We start from the raw sequence: 14,928 nt of genomic DNA, 5'->3' as shown, positions 1-14,928 counted from the left end.
ATGCTCAATAATTTAAGAGTCTAAAAAGGCACTAAGACTGAAAGTTGGAAGTTGGCTGAGCTGTTTACAGGTAGGGGCACTAGCCTTGATTCTCTGTGTAGACAAACCATATCAAATGTAACAGAAATGAAATTCACCCAGGCACTGTGTAACTTTAAAATATGTTCAAGGTCTATTAAACAGGTACAAGTTTTCTTCTCAGTAGTTCTTTTTACTTATTTGTATTATTCTTCCACCCAAACACAATATATATAGTTTCATATTACTTTTTCATTGCTATTTATAGGCATTTTTACATTTCTGTAGTCTTCACAATTATCATTTAAAGTAACTACAAAATCGCATCTATCAGACTATGGCAGATTACTAATGCCCCCCCCCCGCCCCCCAAAAAATGTACATCTAAAATGCAAAGGGATTTAATTTTAAATCAAACTTGCCTGAAAGATTCTGTATCTTGACCCACAAAGGTAAGGACATTTTGCCCCAGAACGTGTGGAAACCATGAACTCAAATCTCTGTCTCTCTCTCTCCCTAACTTTGAAGGCTCTACTCGTCCTCAAACTGCCTCAAGAGCCCATTTCCCATCATTCCAGGTGCTGCTCAGGGTGCCGCAACACAATTAAGGTTTCCAGCAGTGCTCCCAGCCACCCGAGATGATTACTCCTGTTATCTCCATCTGGCCAAAGTCCCTCCTCTTAGGGTCGGCTTGAAAGCCTGATCACCCATGATTCCTTTCCTTTACAGTTCCTCTCAACAGATTATTACATAGTTCTTCGAATATCTGAGGGGCTTTGAACATTAATTAAAACAGAAACCTTATGCTGCTGGTTTTATCATTACTTTTTATCACACACCTCCTTTCTGAAGTTAAGCCTCTTGAGGGTAGAGACTGCCTCATCAATTTCTATTCCTGAAAGCACTAGAGGGAAGACACAGAAAGTTCTGAGGAAAAACGGGGCTCAGTGAACTGGGTTTCATCTGTGGTCCCACAGCCAGTGATTGAGGGCGTTAGATGTGAGTGTCACAGCCCTGACTCAAAGCCCATGCCCTTCCTACACCATTCCAAGCTCCCTGCCCACCATCTTTCAATAAACATTCAAAAACTCTGTGACACTGAATGGAAATCACACTGGCTCTGTCCTTAACCTCAGGGAAACTATAAGGTAAAAAATACCAAGAAAAGAATTTCCCCAATAGTACTTCCATCACTCGTCACACTATATCTCTGCATATCTTATTATGGCAACAACAAAATGAAGGCCAAGTGCAGTTTTCAGGGACAGCATTAATGGAAACTTCAGTTCCTGATGTCTATTAAATGTCTTTCATTGTCACACTGCCCTGGTTCTTTCTTTAGAGCAGCCATCGAATGGCTTCGATGGCTGCCACATACTTGGGAGACCCCATTGAATCCTAGGTGCCCTGGCTTTGTCCTGGCCCAGCCCTGGCTGTTGCACACGTTTTTGGTGACTGAGCCAGTGGATGGGAGATCTCTTCTGTCTGTATCTCTTCAGCCCGGCCCAGCCCTTGTTGTTGTAGATGTTTTGGGGATTGAACCAGAGGATGGAAGATCTCTATCCCTCTGTCTGCCTCTCCCTTTCAAACATACTTACATAAATGAAACTCCAATACAAATTTTCAACATCAATGCTCAGGTGAACTTTCCTGGTTAACAACATCTGTGCATATTGTCACACAATGATGTGGATGTAAGTGGCTTTTTTTTTTTGGGGGGTGGTGAGAGGAGGTCTCACTCCCTTTGTATTGGACACACATTTGGGATTCTCCTGTACCTTTAAGGATCTCCTGTTTGGACTGGTCCTACTTTATATCCTTTACGCTGTAATAAAACTATAATTACAAGTATAATACTTTCCGGAGTTCTCTGAATCTTTTTGTTGAATTGCAAACTAGAAGAGGACCCCCAGATGTAGCTGGTTAGTTGAAATGTGCTGTTCTAAGAACCCTCCAGTTTGTGGCTGGTATCTGAAGTGACAGCAGTCATGTGTGCAACTGAGCCCTTAACTATGAAGTCCAGCCTAACTCCAGAGACTTGTGTCAGAAATGCACTGAAATCATACCACAAACAATAATGGCTATGTGCCAGGCACTATGCCAGTAGTTTTATATCATTTCTAAATCTTTAGAAAATACCATCTCTGAACCTCACAAAAATCCCACAAGCTAGGATTACTGGCCTAATTTTTGTAATTAAGTAAAAAAGGAGTAAGAACCATCTGGCCAGGAAGTGGGGGAGCCTAAATTCAAACTCAGGACTGTCTGACCTCAAAACCCACAATTTAGTCACTACATACTTCAGCTTCTTAGATGAGTTACCTAAATGCACAAGATAATATCCTAAGATTGCACCTAATAATGCATGACATGCATAAGATCCTTATGCAAGTTACAGACTGAAATGTTAACAGTAAAATTTTAGTTATGAATTTATGAACTTTTTATATGAAACGTGAAATGCCATATTTTAATGCAAATTTCTTCAGCAATCATTTAACTTACTTGTTTGTGTTTTAGAAACATGTTTCTGGAGAAAATCAACAATCTGAGCCAAAACTTTCTTATTACAATGTGTTGATAGCTTTTCATCACACTCGTAACACCTGAAAAAATGTAAAATTTAAGAAAGTATTATGAAAGCACCTGCAGTCATTTTGCACATTAATAATAAAGCTGGCCTTTAATGATTTCTTGAAATTACATGGGAAGGAATGTAAAGGGGACGGTGCTAGGTAGAGAAACAAGTGGGGTAATTCTCACAGAGCCTTACAGCTCAAATGAAGGTCTGAAACTGATCTTGAATTTACTGGAAGCTTTGGAGGGGGTTTCAGCAGGATAGTGATGTGATCCAATGTACATTTTAAAAGCATCACCCTGAATGACACACTGGACTGGAGGGCACCGGGAACAGAAACAGTTCAGCACAGCAGCAATGCATATGGAGATGCGGACATGTTCATTTTTAGGTAGAAACAATAAGGAATCAGATACAAAACTTGAGGGAGAGGTCAGTATCAAAATAACTGCCATGGGAAGAGAGAAGTGAGTGAAGACACGTCAGCGAATCTCAACAAGAGTGATTTTTCTGCCCCCAAAGAACATCTTTCAATGTTTGGAGACATTTTTGGTTGTCTATTGGTTGCTAATGGGAAGCTGCCAGACACCCTAACGTGTAAATGACAGCACAAGAAAGAATCTATCACAACAAAGAATTAGTCCAAATTCCAACCGTGCTGAATTTGAGAAATTCTGGTCTAGATGAAACAAGACTTGCGAGTTGCTAATGTCCAAAGCTTGGTGACAGGTACAGAGGAGTACCATTTTGTTTATTTTTGTAAAAAAACAGAGATGAAAGGGCTTTCCCTCTTTATACCTGTTGGGCTTCTTGGTTTGATTACTAAGGATGAAAGTGTCACTGAGAGCTGGGGCAGACACAGCTGTTTCATTTTGTTTGGGGCTTCTCTGGAGGTAGGAAAGTAGGAAAGAGATCTTCCAAAGCACATTCCATTTCAGAAAACTACCCTCAATGAGGTTTACTCACTAGTACACACACTTCTCTTGCTACCTTTTTCTCAGACTGTGATTCCCAGAGCAGCAGCAATGGCAGCAACTAGCAACTAGTTAGGCAAGCAAATTCTCAGGCCTGCCCCAGGACTACTATACAGGAATTTCTAGGCCTGGAACTCAGCAATCTGCCTTAACAAGCCTTCCTGATGATTCTGAAGCACTCTAAAAACTGAGAGCCACACAAGGGTATTACCTCCCACTCTCTGGGCTCCGAGGCATCATCAACATACTAAGTCCCCTCTGTTCTCACTTCATTCCCCCCAATACTGCTATTTGGGGCCAATAACAGCAATAATAAAAAACACAAATGCAGCAAACAGCCAATCCCTATGACTGTATTAAATTACACAATGATGATCTCTCCTATGAATCAAAATATCCTGTTGTTAATTTTAGAATTCTGAAATAAAAACACAAAGTTAAAATAGTTTTGTCTGAAAAAAACCTAGGGGGGCAACATTGTAGTAAAGTGGGTTAAGCTGCAGCTTACAATGCCTGCATCGCATATGGGTGCCAGTTCCAGCTGCTCTGCCCCCTATCCAGCTTCCTGCTAATGTGCCTGGGAAAGCAGCAAAAGGTGGTCCAAGTGCTTGAGCCCCTGCATCCACATGGGATATTCAGATAAAGCTCCTGGTTTTGGCATAGTCATGGCCTGGCCATGTTTGAATCATCTTGGGGGTAAACCAGCAGATGGAAGATCGCTCGCTCTCTCTCTCTCTCTCTTTCTAACTCTGCCTTTCAAAAAAATAAATCAATCTTTAAAAAAAAAAAAAGAAAGAAAACTAAAAGACTCCTGATAATTCATTCAAGGAACCCTAGAAGTCTACAGATTCCACTTAGAAAATTATTGTTGTAGCACAGTGAGTTAAACCACCGCCTGCGATGCCAGAATCCCATATCAGAGCTCCAATTCAGGTTCTGGCTGTTCCATTCCCAATCCAGTGCCTGGGAAAGCAGTGGAGGATGACCCAACTACTTGAGCTCCTGCCACCCATGTGGGAGACCCGGATGGAGTTTCAGCCTTTGGCCCGACCCAGCCTTTGAAGTTCTGGCCACTTCAGCAGTGAACCAGCAAATGGAAGATACATCTGTCTGTCTCTCCCTGTATTTCAAACAAACAGATCTTTTTTCAAGAGAAAATTATTGGTGTAAAATACTGAAAAATCATTTCAATACAGCGTTCACTTACATAATTGAAATAATGCAGTATACTAATAGGAACCTAGGGCACTGAAAGATGTTAGAAGCTGCATTTTTACATTGTAATAATACAAAAGTAAATGATACTCAGTTTCCTTCCTCCACATAAGGAACTGGATTACGCTCCCAATCAGCAGTTAAGTAGCAGGAATCACCACAGAAGGTTACACCAACTACTAATCGCCAGGCTTTCCCATCCCCCTTCAGAGAAGCACCAAACCACTTGACTTCTTACTGTACCTTCCTTCTCTAGAACTCTGGAATTAGCAAGTTCATTACATAAACCCTAAAAAGAATTTTCTTTACAGTTAAAAAAACTTAGAGAAAAGTAAGGAAATAACAATTTTTTCCCTCTAATTTAGATTTTGTACTCACGGGTAATGCTGATTTTCTTAAATTATTTCACAGATCATGTTTAAGCTAAAAAAAGCATAAACTGGTAGAACATCTTTCAATAGTTCATCTTGTAAAGCTCAAGAAACCTATTTTTCTTGGGATAGACAGAAGCAGCAAAACTATTTAACTTACCATATAATCCATGTGCTCAGACTAATTACAATGCAATGAGGCTCTGGTCCAGAACTCTTGAAGTGCTTCAGAGAATGCTGGCTTTCCGAGTTTTTACCACAGCCCTGATGATGAGGAGAATGCTATTTGTATGATTTACATATAAGGTTAATGAAAACTTAAAGCATACTCAACTTACACTGAAAATGTTTTGTTATTAATTCCAAGTGAGAGGAAAGTTTCAGAAAGCAATATAGCATTAGATTTATCTCAATAAATTTAAGCTCCTGCAAAAAATCTAACTTGCTTTTTGTGATACAGTATTTTCCTGAGCCAGTTATGCACAAAGGTAATTTCTCTATCACTTAAAAACATGCATGTGTGGGACAAGAAGCAGCCTGGTAGGCCAGTAGTGCCTCTCCCCTAAATGCACATTTTCCCAACCTGTGAACACCTCCATCCCCAACCCATGGAGAACAAGTGAGACACAGGCCAAGCACGCCGGTTTTCCTCAGTAGATAATGAAATACAATTCTGGTTAATGTGACATGGGGAAAAGTCAAGTCTACTGCATATTTTTGGGGAAGTTTCACATATTTTTAAAAGGAACACAAGCAAGGGGGCATCCTCTTTCCCCTCTTTTATCAGCTATATGGGTTGCTGTGTAACAAACAATGCCCGAAGCATTCCTAGCCATTCTGAAAACCAAGAAGCTGAGGAAAGCGCAGCAGAAAAATGTAAGAAAACTCAATTTTGAATGTTTACTCGCTACAGTTTACTAGCGCTGGAGTGGCCCTACCACTGAATTTCTATCTCAGATAACAGAGATTTAGTCCTCTTATTTATTTTTTAAATTTTTATTTAATGAATGCATTTTTACGTAGATACAACTTGAGGAATATAGTGGTTCTTTCCCCCATATCCCCCTCCCCCCTACTCTCATCCCACCTCCCATTTTCTCTCCCATCTCCTTCTTCATTGTGGATTATTTTTAGTATGACTTTATATATAGAGGACCAACTCTATGCTAATCACAGAATTCAACAACTTGCCCCCACACCCACACACAACATAAAGAGTACAGTTTGGGGAGAGAATTTGCAGTCGGTTCTTATATTACAGTTCAATAAGGACAGAGGTCCTACCTGGGGAGTAAGTGCACAGTGTCTACTGTTGTTCCTTTAACAATTAACACTTTTTTATGATGTCAGTGATCATCTGAGGCTCTTGTCATGGGCTGTCTAGGCTATGGAAGCCTTTTGTGGCCATAGACTCCGTCGGTATTTGGATACGGCCATAAACAAAGTAGATGTTCTCTTCTCCCTTCTGAGAAGAGTGTCTTCTTTGATGACCCTTTCTTTCTTCTGGGGTATCACAGAGATCCTCCGTGTATACTCCTCTTATTTAAACACACACACACACACACACACTTCTAATTTCAAGAGGAAACTCCTTTTCTCTAGACATCAATAACTTTTGGGATTTAAGGTAAATTATTGGGGCCAACACTCTGGCGTAGTAAGCTAAGCCTCCACCAATGGCACCAGCAACCCATATAGGCGCCAGTTAACATCCTGGCTGCTCCTATTCTGATCCAGCTCTCTGCTTGTGGCCTGGGAAAACAGTAGAAGATGGCCCACGTGTTTGGGTCCTGGAACCCACACAGGAGATCCAGAAGAAGCTCCTGCATCCTGGTTTCAGATCTGCTCAGCTCCAGCTATTGCAGCCATTTGGGGAGTGAACCAGCTGATAGAAGACCTTTTCCTCTATCTTTCCCTCTGTCTGTAACTCTACTTCTCAAGTAAATAAATGAAAATCTTAAAAAAAAAAAGATAATTTTGCAGAAAAAAAGCAAAATACTTCTTTTTGATAGAGAACAAAAATGAACCTGAAAGGTAGATCCATTTTCTAAGCAAATTCACAAGGCAAAGATAGGTCCATATATGGGAACTACTACAAGTAGATTGGACTCTCTTTCAAAGTAATTATAAACCACACACAATTACTTTCTGGACATAGCATACTTGTTGCTTTACCTGAAACCTTGCTAAGTTCATTCTTGGGGAATTTCAAGCTAATTATGGAATAAATTTATCTTAAGTTGCACATGTGACTAATAGCCCAAATCACAGGAAGCACTTAAGAAAATATTCAAGACAAACTCACCCATAAGTAACACTTTTCTTACCTGAAAACCACACTTGAGGCACAACCAAATATCAGAAGGAAGTACCGGCTGTCCGTCAAAGAATCTCCTTTCTTTCAAACATTCTGAGCAAACTGACCACAGATTCTCAGCCACTGCCCGCTTCACATGATTCACACTGACAGCATGACTCACATGCTGGCAAGTTAAACCTATTGAATAAGAGAAAAACGTCAAAGTGTCAACATTTTATTTGTTAAGCTAAAGTGCTACCGTTGGTAAATAAAAGTCAATAGCATTAAAATGGTATTGGGGCAGGCAGTGGCCTAATAGTTAAGATGCTGCTCGAGAGGCAGGTGTTGCAGTGCAGAGGGTTACACTGTCACTTGGGACACCTGCATCCCACATCACAGTGCCTGGTTTGAGTCCCAGCAACTCCACATCAAATCCAGCTCCCCGCTAATGTGCCTGGGAAGCAGCAGATGATGGCTCAAGTACTTGAGTTCCTGCCACCCATGTAGGAGACCCAGATGGAGTTTCTGGCTCTGGGCTGTGGCATGGCCAGATCCTGGCTGTTGTGGCCACTTGGGGGGTGAACCAGTGAATGGAAGATTCTCTCTCTCTCCCTCCTTCTTGTCTCTCCATCTCTACTGCTCTCTCTCTGGCATTCTACTTTCAAATAAATAAATCTTTAAAAGAAAAAAAAAAAAGATGCTACTTGTGATGTCTACATCTCATATCAGAGTGCCTGGGTTTGAGTCCCAGTTCCACTTGGGATTCCAGGTGCCTGCTAATGCAGACCCTAGGAGTCATCAAGTGATGACAAGTCCCACCACAGGTGGGAGACCTGGATTGATTTCCTAGATTCCAGCTTCAGCCTGGCTCAGCCCCAGTAAACAGCAGATGAGATATCTCTACCTGTCTATCGCTTACACGCTCTCTCGCTCGCTCTCTCTCTAGCCCCTCAAATAAATAGTTTTTAAAAATACTCAGGGTTCTCCTTACTGAATATTCCCATGTAACACATTATTTTGCCTGGTCCCTAATGATCCTTTGCAACAACTTCCCACTGTGTGCACTGTATGGAGACAAATAGCTATAATTAAGCAAATATATTTTTAAGTTTTCAAATAATGCCACTTTCTTCCAAGGGGGCACAATTAATACTTCCATTTCTCCCAAATACCTGAATAATTTCTCCACTTCAGGTATCCTTAACATTAAAACTACAGCTACCTGCCAAAAACAAACAAAGAAGAGCTACTTGAAGAGGAAAACAGCAGCATGTATATTTCAACTTTTCTCTACTTCCCTTTCAAAATGTAAAGCATTCTGTTTTGCCTACTATTAACTACAGAGAGGCTAAGACTGAGAATGTGAGTCCTGACAAGTTATTAATAATAAAATGTAATTTCATGGGCCAGCGCCATGGCTCACGAGGCTAGTCCTCTGCCTGCAGCACCGGCACCCAGGGTTCTAGTCCCAGTTGCTCCTCTTCCAGTCCAACTCTCTGCTGTGGCCCAGGAAGGCAGTGGAGGATGGCCGAAGTGCTTGGCCCCTGCATCCGCATGGGAGACCAGGAAGAAGCACCTGGCTCCTGGCTTCGGATCGGCGCAGCGCACCAGCTGTAATGGCCATTTGGGGGCTGAACCAACGGAAGGAAGACCTTTCTCTCTGTCTCTCTCTCTCACTGTCTAACTCTGCCTGTCAAAAAAAAAAAAAAAAAGTAATTTCAACATGCAAGTCTTCTAAAACTTCTGATCTTACATCAAGAGCTATCAACACAGACCTAAAAAGAGCAATTCTTAAGTTGATACGTTTCAAAAGCAAGGAGCCATGCCATTAAAGAAAGTGCTGAGGGCAGGCAGTTAGCCTAATTACTATGATACCAGTTAAGATGCCACAGACCACATCAGAGTGCCTGGGGTCAATTCCTGGCTTCAGCCCCATCCTGTTTCCCACCAATGGAGATCAAGGAAGTAGGAACCACCTACTTGGGAGATGTGGATTGAGCTCCTGGATCGTAGCTCAGCCACAGCCCAGCCTCAGCCACTGAAGGCATCTGAGGAGTGGGACAGCAAACAAGAATGCTCTCACGTGTGTGCTCTCCTTCTCTCTCATTCATGCTCGCTCACTCTCTCTTCTCCCTCTCTCTCTCATTCTTTCTCTCTCTGCCCCTCAAGCAAAAATTTTTTAAAATTCACAATCTCAGGGCCAGCACTGTGGCACAGTAGGGTAGGTCACCACCAGTGACACTGGCATCCTCTATTGGAGCACCAGTTCAAGCGCTGCCTACTCTGCTTCCAATCCAGCTAATGTGCCTGGGAAAGCAGCAGAAAATGGGCCCCTGACACCCATGCAGGAGACCAGGATGGAGTTCCTGGCTCCTGGCTTTGGCCTGGTCCAGCCTCAGCCATTGTAGCCATTTCAAATGAATAATTTCTTTTAAAAAATATAAAATTCAGAATCTCCAAGTTTTCCACTTTAAACTGTGGGGAGCAGGGTCTGTCACCCGCAACATGGCGAAATAAGTACTGCGACTACCGAGACTAGACTAGACCACTGAGACTATTAAGACTAACTCTATGCATCTGATCTCCCATCATATGGCGCTTAGAGAGAGTAAACAAATCTTACACAGCTGCTTCGCTAATTAGCTGATTCCTGACCCAACCCCTTAAAAGGGGGAGAGAGACAACATGTGCGGCCGCCGTGCCTCCCTGAGAGAGTCGATCGGAGAGCTTGCCGGTGCCGCTCCTCCATGAAAGCCGGGGAGGACGGAGGAAAGAGAACAGCGTCCGGTGCCGCTCCTCCACGGAGGCGGGGAGCGATATTAAACATTAATAAAACTTCAGAAGGAAGTCTCCCAATTTGTAAATGGTGAAAGTCAGCACTTCCTTCTCCTCCCATAAATTATCAAAAGGCACCAAGAACAGGAAACAAAGATTCATTTTCAGAGAACCAGTAGATAGCTGAAGCCCCCAAGTCATAAAGCAGAGAGAATACTGCCACTGTAGGTTTTACTAAAAACAATTGCTTCCTTTTTTTTTTTTTTTAAGACAGAGAGAGAGAGAGAAAGGGAGAGAGAGGTCTTCCATCCACTGGCTCAGTCCCCAGATGGCCACAACAACTTGAGCTAAGCCGATCAGAAGTCAGGAGCCAAGAGCTTCTTCCGGGTCTCCAACTTGGGTGCAGGAGCCCAAGGACTTGGGTAATTTTCCACTGCCTTCCCAGGTACATTACAGGGAGCTGGATAGGAAGTGGAGCAGCTGGGACATGAACCAGCACTCATAAGGGATGCCAGCACCACAGGCCAGGGCTTTAACACACTGCACCACAGATTCAGCCCCAACAATTGCTTCCTAAATATAGAACCCGAGTCTCTGCTGTAACAAAACCTCATTTTTAAAAAAAATTAATATTATTTTTTAAGATTTATTTATTTATTTATTTATTTGAAAAGCAGTTACAGACAGAGAGGAAGAGACAGCCATCACTGGGTCACTTTCCAAAAGGCTATGATGGCTGGAGCTGAGCTGTGTTGGGCAGAAGCTGGGAACAAAGAGCTTTCTCTGGTCTCCTATATGGGTAGCAGGAGCCCAAACACCTGGGCCATCGTCTGCTACTTTCCCAGGGATGTTACCAGTGGAGCAGCCAGAACCTGAACTGAAGCCTATATGGGATGCCAGCATTTCAGGCAGAGGCTTAACCCACTGTGCCACAAAATTGGCCTCCACAATCTAATTTTAAGCAGAAGCAAGCAACGGAATTTCTTGTTCACTAAGTGAGTGAGAGATAAAAATGCAAATAAAATATTCTTCTAGGTTTTCAGGAAGCAGTGTTATCTCTACGGTAATTGGAAAGAAGAGATACTCTAGATTATGAAAGAATCCAGAGCTGCAGAACCCCATTGACTAGAAAACTTGGCTAAATGAACTCAAACTCTAGCAGGTCTCCACAAGGCTCTGGCTGGTTCATTTTTCTTATACAAATATTGTAAAACCAGCTGGTCTAAGAAAAGCAACCCTACATCAAAGAATGAGCAATCAGAGAAATTTTAGCCACAAACTCTGCTAAGATAATGTCGCTGTTCCCTCAGAGGGTGGTTCTATGACCTCCAGGGTACTAAAATCTCTGAATGCTCAAGTCCCATAAGTAAAAGAGTAGTATTTGCCTGTAATGTCTGCAGAGCCTCATTTAAGATTTATTTATTTTATTTGAAAGGCAGACTTACAGAGAGGCAGAAAGAGAAAGAGAGAGAGAGAGAGAGAGAGAGAGAGAGAGAGAGAGGTGCTTCCTCCAGTTCTCCCATGAAGGGCCATCTTCTACTGCTTTCCCAGGCCATAGAGAGAGTTGGATCAGAAGTGGAGTAGCCGGGTCTTGAACCAGTGCCCATAAGGGATGCTGGCAGTGCAGGCAGCAACTTTACCCGCTACGCCACAGAGCCAGTCCCTGTATATATTAAATTATGCCTGAATTACTTATAATACCTTATACCATGTAAATGTTACGTAAAAAAAAGAAAAAAATGCTATGTAAATTGTTGCTATATTTTATTCTTTAGGGAATAATGGCAGAAAAAAAGAGAGAGAGAGAAATCTGTATACTTTCAGTATAGATATAATTTTTGCCCAAAATACTTTCAATCTGTGGATTTGGAACCTGAAGATACAGAACCTGCAGGTATAGGGGGTGGAGGAGAGAGTAACTGTATAAAAAAAAGAAAGGAAGGAAATGGGAAAAAAAGGCAGAATAATCACTGTTATTACACAAAAACACAAAAAAACAGCAAGTGTTCTAGGACAGGATGGCAAATAATAGGAAGTGATAGGCAGAGCTAAGGAAAGAAGTGGAACAAAAACAAATCCATAAATATAACTGCAGAGACAGACAACGTGGTACAGCAGGTTAAGGCACAACTTCAGGCACCTGCATCCCACATGGGAGTGCTGGTTCCAGTCCTGGCAGCTACTCCACTTCTAGTTTCCTGCTAATACATCCTGGAGGGCAGCGGATGATGGCTCAAGTGCTTGGGCACTGCCACATGTATGAGACACCTAGAGTTCTGGGCTTCTGCCTTTGGCCTGGCCCAGCCTGGCTATTTGGGGCATTTGAGGAGTGAACAAGTGGATAGAAGATCTCTCTCTCTCCTTCTCTCTCTCTGTCGCTCCCCCTTTCTTTGTCACTCTTTCAAGCAGATAAAAAAAATAAATTTAAAAAAACATTTAAAAATTAATAAAACCATAAATATGAAGACTAAATTTGAAAGACTATAAAGTGAAATGGATACTGCTACAAATATATTAAGGATTAAAAATAGCAAGCAGAATGAAAAGGAAATAGGAGTCCTAGAAGATCTGAGAAAAAATGATTACCATGGAAGACAGGCAATGGGAATTAACATAACAATCATAATCTCTGAAGAAAAGGTATTAACAGAATACAACAAACATTTAAAGATATAATTCAGACTTTCTTCAATACAGGAAACTAAACTACCCTGAAAAATTATGCAAGTTAACTTTTAACAATGGAAATGATATATTAAAGACATCATTTTAAATGGAATGCTGAGCTGGCATGGAAGCAAGGAAAATCATCAGAGGCCAAAACCAAGGCATGAGGCTAAAGAGAAAGGCAACCCTGAGACGAACAGCTCTGACCAGTCCTCTGTCAGCTTCTGGTGGCCTGGAGGTTCTGCTAGGCCATGAGGAAGGACAAAACAAACAAACATAGCAATCCCAACTTTGTAGACTAAACAACATTCCAATAAAAATCCCAACACGAATTTCTGGAACCACACAAGCAGACTCTAAAGCTTGGTAGAAAACAATGAAAAATAAAAGTACGAGATTTATTTGTTAAAAGCATATATTATTATTTCTGTGTCTCAATACCATTTGGGATGTCAGAAATTACAATTTACCAGCAATGTCATCTGAAGAGTCCTCATCACGAGGTACAGTGGGCCTTTTACTTCTTTTGGCTTTCTCAGGTAACACCTTGGACGGATCTTTCACCCGCATCTGTTATCTACTGAAAAGGTTGAAGAAAAAAATGAATATGCTTTAATCTTTAAAGCTAAAATTTTATATATTTTATTTAATGCATAGCAAATCTGAAATGACTTCTATTTCACTTCGTTTCTGAAAAATTTTTAAATTATTTTCTTATTAATTTGAGAGGAAGGGTGGGAAGAAGAGATAGAGAGAGAGAGAGAAAGAGAGAGAATCTGTATTCCCAAATACCCATAATGGCTGGGGCTGGCCCAGGCTGAAGACAGGGAGCTGGATCAGGATGAAGCTGGGGGCTTAGAACTTAATCCAGGTGTGCCAAGTGGTTGGCAGGAATGTATGGACTTAAGTTACTATTGCTGTCCCCAGGGTCTGTATCAGCAGGAAGCTGGAGTCAGGAGTCAGAGCTGGGTACGGAACCTAGGTACTCCAATTTGGGATGCAGTCATCTAAACCATTAAGCTCAACACCTACCTGACATCAATTTAAATTGGTCTAGTAAATCAGCAGAGGAAAAAGTTGGGAACATCAGGAAAATTTTGTTAAGCCTATATTCCACTAGTACATTCTATTTGACTTACCAGCTGCCTTGTTACAAACCAAATGATTTGTGTCCTCCCAAAATTCCTATGTTGAAATCTAATCCCAATGTGGTAGTATCTGCAGGTGGAGACTCTGGGAGGGCATTAGGTTATGGGGTGGAGTCCTCATGAATACAATTAGTATTTTTTTTTTTTTTGACAGGCAGAGTTAGACAGTGAGAGAGAGAGACAGAGAGAAAGGTCTTCCTTCCGTTGGTTCAGCCCCCAAATGGCCATTACAGCTGGTGCGCTGCGCCGATCCGAAGCCAGGAGCCAGGTGCTTCTTCCTGGTCTCCCATGCGGATGCAGGGGCCAAGCACTTCGGCCATCCTCCACTGCCTTCCTGGGCCACACAGAGAGCTGGACTGGAAGAGGAGCAACCAGGACTAGAACCTGGCGCCCATATGCGATGCTGGCGCCACAGGCGCAGGATTAACCAAGTGAGCTACGGTTCCCGACACGATTAGTACCCTTAGAGGAGACCAGCGAGCTAGCCTTCAACTATGTGAGGATGCAAGAAGACGGCCATCTACAAACCAGGAAGAGTGCCATCAACATGCACCAGATCTACAGGCAGTTTCATCTTAGACTGCCGGGCCCCAAGTGCTATAAGAAATAAACATCTGTGGTTCAAGTTTATACTAATTTGATATAAGGGCCTGAACTATGACATACCTTCTACATACATAAAATTCAGGTGAATAATGGAAAAATGGAAGTTTTGGTCAACGGAATAAGTGCTGTTTCTCTCAACCCACTAACTAGAGACAGCAGGAACTAGAAGAGCCACACTGGCCCAAGGATGGAAGCCATAATCCAAGCACAATAAAACCACGCTACCTGTGCTGAACTATGGAGAATTGGTAAAATAAATAAATAAAAGTTTTAAAAT

The 14,928-nt window shown here is 42.0% G+C and overlaps 1 protein-coding gene across 7 annotated transcripts in view; it reads right to left on the bottom strand.

Moving 5' to 3' along the window:
* The window catches only part of USP45 (ubiquitin specific peptidase 45), a 67,295-nt gene that overhangs the window by 47,507 nt on the left and 4,860 nt on the right, over nucleotides 1-14,928 (bottom strand). For 5 of the 7 annotated variants that reach the window (XM_008263309.4, XM_051854465.2, XM_070073755.1 and 2 more), the window contains exons 2-5: nucleotides 13,368-13,477; nucleotides 7,484-7,653; nucleotides 5,317-5,420; nucleotides 2,524-2,624 (exon numbers count right to left, since the gene is read on the bottom strand). In XM_008263309.4, coding sequence (XP_008261531.1) covers nucleotides 2,524-2,624; nucleotides 5,317-5,420; nucleotides 7,484-7,653; nucleotides 13,368-13,467 — 475 coding nt within the window. In that variant the 5' untranslated portion in view covers nucleotides 13,468-13,477. The remainder of the gene's footprint in view (nucleotides 1-2,523; nucleotides 2,625-5,316; nucleotides 5,421-7,483; nucleotides 7,654-13,367; nucleotides 13,478-14,928) is intronic. The other 2 variants (XM_051854464.2, XM_070073756.1) reach the window with 1 other exon arrangement.

Source organism: Oryctolagus cuniculus, chromosome 5 (genome assembly GCF_964237555.1).
Source record: "Oryctolagus cuniculus chromosome 5, mOryCun1.1, whole genome shotgun sequence".
Taxonomy (NCBI): domain Eukaryota; kingdom Metazoa; phylum Chordata; class Mammalia; order Lagomorpha; family Leporidae; genus Oryctolagus; species Oryctolagus cuniculus.
Note: the sequence above shows the minus strand (reverse complement) of the source record. Positions and strands in the feature narration are given on the sequence as shown.